Here is a 7500-nt window from a genome sequence, read left to right on the forward strand (position 1 = left end):
TATTGCTGATCACGATGGAGTTCTCACATGTTTTGGTACGAAACGACGAGACGCGTCTGTACGTACAAATACAGTCTAGCCTCGCCCCAGACGCATTATTGCAGCCCCGGATGCTCTGCCATCACCACGGCAGCGCATCCGGGAGTGCAATCCACACTGCCTCTGGGGCGAGGATACATACAGCCGCCAGTTATACACACGTAAACATTTTTTGTTTTTTTAGATAATATTCAAGACGCTTCCGGGGACGAAGATAACTCGTCTCGAGCTGGGCGGGGCTTTGGGTAGTCCGCGCGATAAGATATTTGTCTGTTGCGGTCCGGAGGTGCGAGGCTTTAGTAAGAAAGGCAAACAGTTTTTTGGGTTTGACACGAATCTGACGGAGAGTATTCAGACGATGTGAGAATGATTTGAAAATTAGTATCTATTGGATGAGAGTATGATATGATTAGAAATTTTAATGTGATGAAATGTAATTTAATGTGGATTGATTATAAGTAATTAATATTAATAAAATAGAGCAACTATAATTAAAGTGATATAATAAAATTTAAATATAATAAATTTGATTAAATACAATAATTATAATTAATTAAAATTAATAAAATATAATAATTATAATAACACTGATCTGACTCGTAACTACAACCTGCTGGTTCAGAATCCAGACTCTGTACCCGACTGGTTGTCTCAAGGAACAACCACTTTGATTCCTGATGACAAGACTGACCAGGCCAAAATTACCGGCCTATCACGTGTCTGACTGTCTTCTATAAGACCATCACCTCAGTCATCAGGCAGAGGATTGCAGGGCAATTGTTTCAGAGAAACCTCATGGCTCTGGAGCAAAAGGGTTGTCTACAGGGATCTTTTGGTGCAAAGGATCAGCTGTTGATCAACAAGCTGCTTTCCGAAGACTAAGACCAGGCACAAGAGCTTGAGCATGGCTTGGGCGGACTACCAGGAAGCCTATGACAGCATGCCACACAGTTGGTTGCTCCATTGCCTTCAGCTGCATAAGATCAGTCCAGTCTAGTGCAGGTTCCTGTCACGTGTGATGAATAGTTGGAGGACATTGATGGTGCTTTCTTGCGGGAACAGTACGATCAAGACAAGGCTTATGCAGATCAGGAGGGGTATTTTCCAAGGTGACTCACTTTCTCCACTTCTCTTCTCTATGGCTCTCAATCCTCTGAATAAGGAGTTGAACAGAACCGGTTACGGCTACTGGATGATCACTGGGCATGGTGAGACTGCCAAACGTCAGCTCATCAGTCATCTACTTTACATGGATAATCTGAAGCTGTATGGCAGAAACTCTGATCAGTTGAATGGGTTGTTGCACACGGTTTGTACCTTCTCTGATGACATCCATGTGAAGTTTGGTCTGGACAAATGTGCTGTTGCACACTTTGTCAACGGCAGACTATCTGGACGCAACTCTGGAGTGACGGTAGGAAAAACGGACACCATCAACTGTCTGGAACCGGGTCAAGTCTACAAGTACTTGAGTGTAGATGAGAGTAACGGTATTCAGCACAGCATGATGCGGGAAAGACTCCGTCGTGAGTACTTTTGCAGAGTGAAGGTGGTTCTCCAGACTGAGTTGTATGGTCGGAACAAGATTCTAGCCATCAATGGGTTTGCACTTACGGTTTTGGCGTCATTCATTGGGGTGCACAGACCTGCAGCAGCTCGATCGATGGACCAGAAAGCCCCTCTCTGTGCACGGTGTCCCCATCCTCCTGCAGACGTTGACCGACTGTACGCTCCTTGCAGTGATGGGGGTAGGGGGTTACAACAGATTGAGTCGACATATCAATCTTGTATTGTGAGGCTGAACTGTTACCTTGCTGACAGTTCTGATCCTTCCATGCAGATGATACGGGAGTGTGACTCCGGAAATTTTTTACACTCGATTAAGCGCATGGTTTGTCGCTTTACTGCACAGCTGCGGAGGAGTCTTGCTTTGAACGACAAGTCGCAGAACTTACACAGGAATGCATCCATCTCGGTTGAAGGTGGCTTCGAGCAAGCGCCGAAAACAGATGCGAGACGTTACCGTACGTGTTGCAGTTCTCTTCGTGTGTGGTCCTGGAGCAGGAAGCCTATGCACGGGCAGTATCGCCGTCTCACTGAGCAACCGCCTCTGGACATGAAAGAGACCTACGGATGGCTAAAGGTAGCGAATCTTTCTGCTGCAACTGAGGGACTGGTTGTTGCTGCTCAAGACCAAGCTCTTCGGACTCGGTACTATGAGCGCAAGGTTCTACATCGTGATGTCAGTCCTACTTGCCGCATGTGCAGTGTAGGCCTGGAAACAGTCGACCTCATTGTGGCAGGCTGTAGTGCTTTGGCACCGATGGACTACACTGATCGACACAATCAGGTGACCTCCATCATTCACTGGATGTTTGTCGTCATTTTGGTGTTCCAGTGGAGAGCAGATGGTACCGGCATCATCCTGATAGGCTTGTGGAGATGGATGACATTACTATGATGTGGGATACCACCATCCCCACTGCCAGGAAGATCAAAGCCAATCGTCCAGACATCTGTCTCAGAAATAGGAAGACAAACACTTGTCTTCTTATTGATATCAGCTGTCCTGCTGATGGCAACATTGGCAAGAAACATGCTGAGAAGTTGGCGAAGTACAGCGACTTGCGAGTGGAGATAAGCCGCATGTGGCATTGTCGAACACTGGTGGTTCCGGTGGTCTTGGGAGCTTTGGGCACAGTGCATGCAGGTATTGCACGGTGGCTGGACATTATTCCAGGTCATCACAACCTGCAGCACTTACAGAAAACAGTGCTTCTGGGATCTACTCGGATCCTTTGTAAAGTCATGTCTTCTTTCTAGACAGCCGTGATGGTCTAAGTACTTGTGAAGCAGGGTTTGCTTCCGGTACTTGTAATAGACTTTACAAACCAGACTGATCTGGTTGAGCACGATGTAATTAATTCAAATTAATAAAATACAATTATTATAATTAATTAATAAAATGTAATAATTGTAATAATTAAAATATAAAATACTAATAATTAAAAGATATAATAAAGTTTGATTTAAATGTGTCGTTATGCCCCTCCATGATGGGCAAGTGGGGTCTTTACCCCATCTGGGTGCCTGCCAACCCGGCATGTGAGCCCAGCAGGGTACGTGTTTCTGTGTAGTCCGCATGGCGATCAATGTCTAGCCAATTTGATTAAATGTAATAACTATAATTAATTATAATGTGATACTTATAATTATTAATAAAATGTAATAATTATAATTAATTAATTCAAATTAATAAAATGTAATAAATTTTAATAAAATAAAATTTAAACTGTGGTGTGGGCACCCGAAGTCCCACCCAAACCCCAGTGGCTGATAGACTTTGTCGCAGTCGGAGGCCTTTGCCACCCCAGTCAATGACCAGGCACTCATTTATACTCCTGAGTTGAGAGAGGCAATTGTGTGTGAGTTTCTTGCTCAACTAAATTATGCCATAGCTCGCCATCAATGCGACTTGAAATTGCAATCCTGCATGGTCCTGGATGTAATCACTCCATAAGATAACTCTCTAACCAACTGAGCTATTGCACCACACACACACACACACACACACACACACACACACACACACACACACACACACACACACACAAGCACGTGCGCGCACACACACACAAGCACGTGCACGTGCACACACACACACACACACACACACACACACACACACACATTGAACACACACACACACACACACACACACACACACACAAGCACGTGCACGCACACACACTGAACACACACGACACAAACATGCACACACATGCACGTGCACACATGTGCGCATGCGCGCGCGCGCACACACACACACACAAACACACACACACAAACACACACACACACAAATTAGATTACTACCAAAAAATAGCATGATTATTGAATACTCTAGATGTTAAACTCTCTTGGTTTTATAACAGGTACGTGAGTGGTTCTGACCTCTTTCTGTGTGGGACGTATATCTATAATCATTATCGTGACTGCAAAGATCTCAACTACTACTTATCAGCAGATCGAATCAACGACGTTCTATTTCTGAACCTCGAAGGTCATCCTGATGGCTTGCCAATCCTTGCATGTCAAGACCGAATGCTTCGTATTCTACGCAACTCAGAATTGTTATACGAGTGTGAACTAGCTGGTCCACCGTGTTGTCTCTCGCTAAATAACAGAGTGGGTGGAGAGCTGGGTGACGAAGTGTTGTATGGAACTGCAGATGGGAAAGTTGGACTTGTACGGCTCACTGAGTAAGACAGGACTTGTGTGGTACTGGTTGGTGATCGATTGCTAACTCACTGTTACGTAGGACTACTCCTGAATACAAGTGGGAGGCAGCCGATGGAACACAGTATGGAGGTTAGTGCGTACAGTTAAACATGCTGTGATTTGTTCATATGTAGTGGGGCAGTGGGACATCAACAGATACAGTTGCTCTTGACAGGGGCATAGCGTGGCATGGGCTAGACCGGGCTGTAGCCCCATCATTTGAAGGCGTGGTCATAAAATTGTGGATTGTAACTACGTGTGAAGACCAAAGCTGTTTATAGTACAGTAGAGCCTTGCTAATCCGAACCTCATTAATCCGGACCCTCGCTAATCCGGACGACTTACGGTGTTACGGGGATTTGTGCACCCGGTGATTTGTGTACGCTCACACTTTGCTCGCGATTCCAGACCGTCGACTCGATGCTCCAGACCTCATGTCGGGTACACACGGGAACGGAGAGTACTTTAGTTTGCATTACGATCGCGAGTCCTGCAGCTTGAAAGCAGTCTGGGACGGCGAGGAAAGCACAAGGGTACACAAATCACCGGGGTCTGAAATCACCAGCAGCTTTGCATCATGGCCAGTGATATGTGTACCCGACATGAGGTCTGGAGCATCAAGTCGACGGTCTGGTTAAATCCGGGAATCATTGCCGTGATTCAAAAATGTCTGCATCTGATGTACGTAACGGCAAGCTGTCTGGCAAAAATAAGAGCAAGAAGGCTACACGTCGTCACAAGACATTGACAATAGACGAGAAGATCGCTATTCTTGATGAATCGGCAACATCTTACGCTGCAATCGCAGAGCGGTACGGAGTAGACCGAAGCACAATTGGCGACATCAAGAAGAAAGAAGTGGATCTGTGACAATTTAAAAGGAAGCTGACTGAAAAGACACACGTTTCTTTAATTAATCCGGACGACTTCACTAATCCGGACAGCTAGACGCTGAGCGCGGAACAAGGCTGTCCGGATTAGCGAGGTTCTACTGTATATACACCACACTTTTTCCAGTCTGGATCTGCCACTGATTCTACTGTCAGTCAATTAGAATGGGCGTGTCTATAAAGTGGGTTTGTTTGTAGTGTGTGTGTGTGTGTGTGTGTGTGTGTGTGTGTGTGTGTGTCTGTCTGTCTGTCTGTCTGTCTGTCTGTCTGTCTGTCTGTCTGTCTGTCTGTCTGTCTGTCTGTCTGTCTGTCTGTCTGTGTGTGTGTGTGTGTGTGTGTGTGTGTGTGTGTGTGTGTGTGTGTGTGTGTGTGTGTGTGTGTGTACGTGTAGTTTAGCCTCCATTTCTAGAGGTCACACTACGCCCCTGATCTCGATTGCTATAAGAGAGATACAATACTCTACCACAGTAATACATATAGAAGTTGCATATTGACATTTTCATAACATAAAGAGACATTACATATCATGGGCAGGAGTTTAGTATCAAAACTATGTAGGATGCGTTTCCACTAGCTCTTGAACCAGTTACTAAACTGGTTTAAGGATTGACCTGTTTGCACCAGCACTAAACCATGCAGTTATATTCTAGACCTAAACCACTTCTCCTAAACACGTTTGTAGTTAAACACGTTTGTAGTAGGTTGAGCAAGTGGTTTAGGTTATGTGATGGTAATGTGTGTGCTTGAACAGGGTCATAGCGTCACCTCTAGAAATGTGGGGCTACACTTCACAATGGTACAGTACACGCCACTATTATGGACACGCCCACTTTTATGGACACGCCCACTTTTTATGGTTACACACTTTTATTGGCTTCTAATTAACTGATATGGTAGAATCAGGTGCAGATCCAGACTGGAAAAAAGTGTGGTGTATATACTATGAACAGCTTTGGTCCTCACACGTATTTTCAGTCCACAATTTTTTATGACCACGCCTATAAATGATGGTGCTATAGCCTGGTCTAGCCCATGCCACATTACACCCCTAGATTATACATGCTGTAACGTGTTTGTATTTAGTGGGGCAGTGGGACACCAACAGATGCATAAGTTGCTCTTGATTGCTACAAGAGAGATACAATACAATAATACACGTAGAGGCTGCATGTTCACAGTTGCATTTACCCGAGGCCGGTCACGTGATGTACGAATAGCTCCGCCTACTGCACAACACGTGACCAATTTGCTCAGTCCTCTTCTCACACTCTTCATTGGTTCTGACTAATTGCATTCAAACTGCATAGCAACCGAGGGTTAGTAATTGAAGGCGTGTTTACACCGTCGTTTCCACAGTTATGAACCTTTGAAAACCACGATAGGGTAGTTGTAAAGAATTACGAATTTAGATGACATTTTGCTTCTAAGTGTGTCACATGCAAATCTATCTAAAATTGTACAAAGCGATTGTCGTTTCACGTGACCATAAAGTTTGTGACATCGCTGAGATTGTCCGTAATCATCAAAGTAATGAGAGACATCACACGTGAGACATAAGTGTTGCTCTTGGTCTTGCACTATTATAAGAGTCATAAGCCATGAAAGTGTTGGCAGTTGGAAACAAGTTATTTCTGTTGTTTATGTCTGACAAGACTCAATTACACTTTTATGGTAAGAAATGTTTGGCGTAACTGATTGAGTTTGTCCACCTCTGGTTACCATGTACAATCAACCACAAATACTTCTAAGAGATTGGACCTCGTTAAGGACGTGGCACATTCGTGAACGTGACAGACGTAGTCAGTCAGTCAGCCATAATAAATGATGTCAGTGTGTGTAATAGATGATGCCAGCCAGTCAGCCAGCCACATAGTCAGCCAGCCATGCAGCCAGACCAGTTGTGTCAAAAACAGCATGACCAACCTGAGTATCTAAACCGTCTTTATCATTTTATTTAATTTACTTCCATAATAAAATGTGTTTATATTTTGTACTATATCACATACGCTAGATGGATATGTAATTTTGCCAGTCACTGTATGTATGTATGTATGCCAGGTAAAGTATGTAAAGTATGCAAAGTATGTAGAGCAAGTAAAGTATGTAGAGTATGTCAGGTAAAGTATGTAAAGTATGTCAGGTAAAGTATGTAACATATGTATGACAAGTAAAGTATGTAACATATGTATGACAGGTAAAGTATGTAACATATGTATGACAGGTAAAGTATGTAACATGTGTGACAGGTAAAGTATGTAACATATGTATGACAGGTAAAGTATGTCACATA

The 7500-nt window shown here is 44.0% G+C and overlaps 1 protein-coding gene across 1 annotated transcript in view; it reads left to right on the forward strand.

The window, feature by feature from the left end:
• Position 1: 1 nt before the first annotated feature.
• LOC134194579 (Bardet-Biedl syndrome 7 protein homolog) overlaps positions 2–7500 on the forward strand; it is a gene marked incomplete at its 5' end in the record, with an annotated part of 19770 nt that continues 12271 nt past the window's right edge. The window contains 4 exons of the mRNA XM_062663522.1: positions 2–58; positions 224–399; positions 3975–4301; positions 4361–4410. Coding sequence (XP_062519506.1) covers positions 2–58; positions 224–399; positions 3975–4301; positions 4361–4410 — 610 coding nt within the window. The remainder of the gene's footprint in view (positions 59–223; positions 400–3974; positions 4302–4360; positions 4411–7500) is intronic.

The sequence above is a fragment of the Corticium candelabrum genome, chromosome 19 (assembly GCF_963422355.1).
Source record: "Corticium candelabrum chromosome 19, ooCorCand1.1, whole genome shotgun sequence".
In the NCBI taxonomy this organism is placed as follows: domain Eukaryota; kingdom Metazoa; phylum Porifera; class Homoscleromorpha; order Homosclerophorida; family Plakinidae; genus Corticium; species Corticium candelabrum.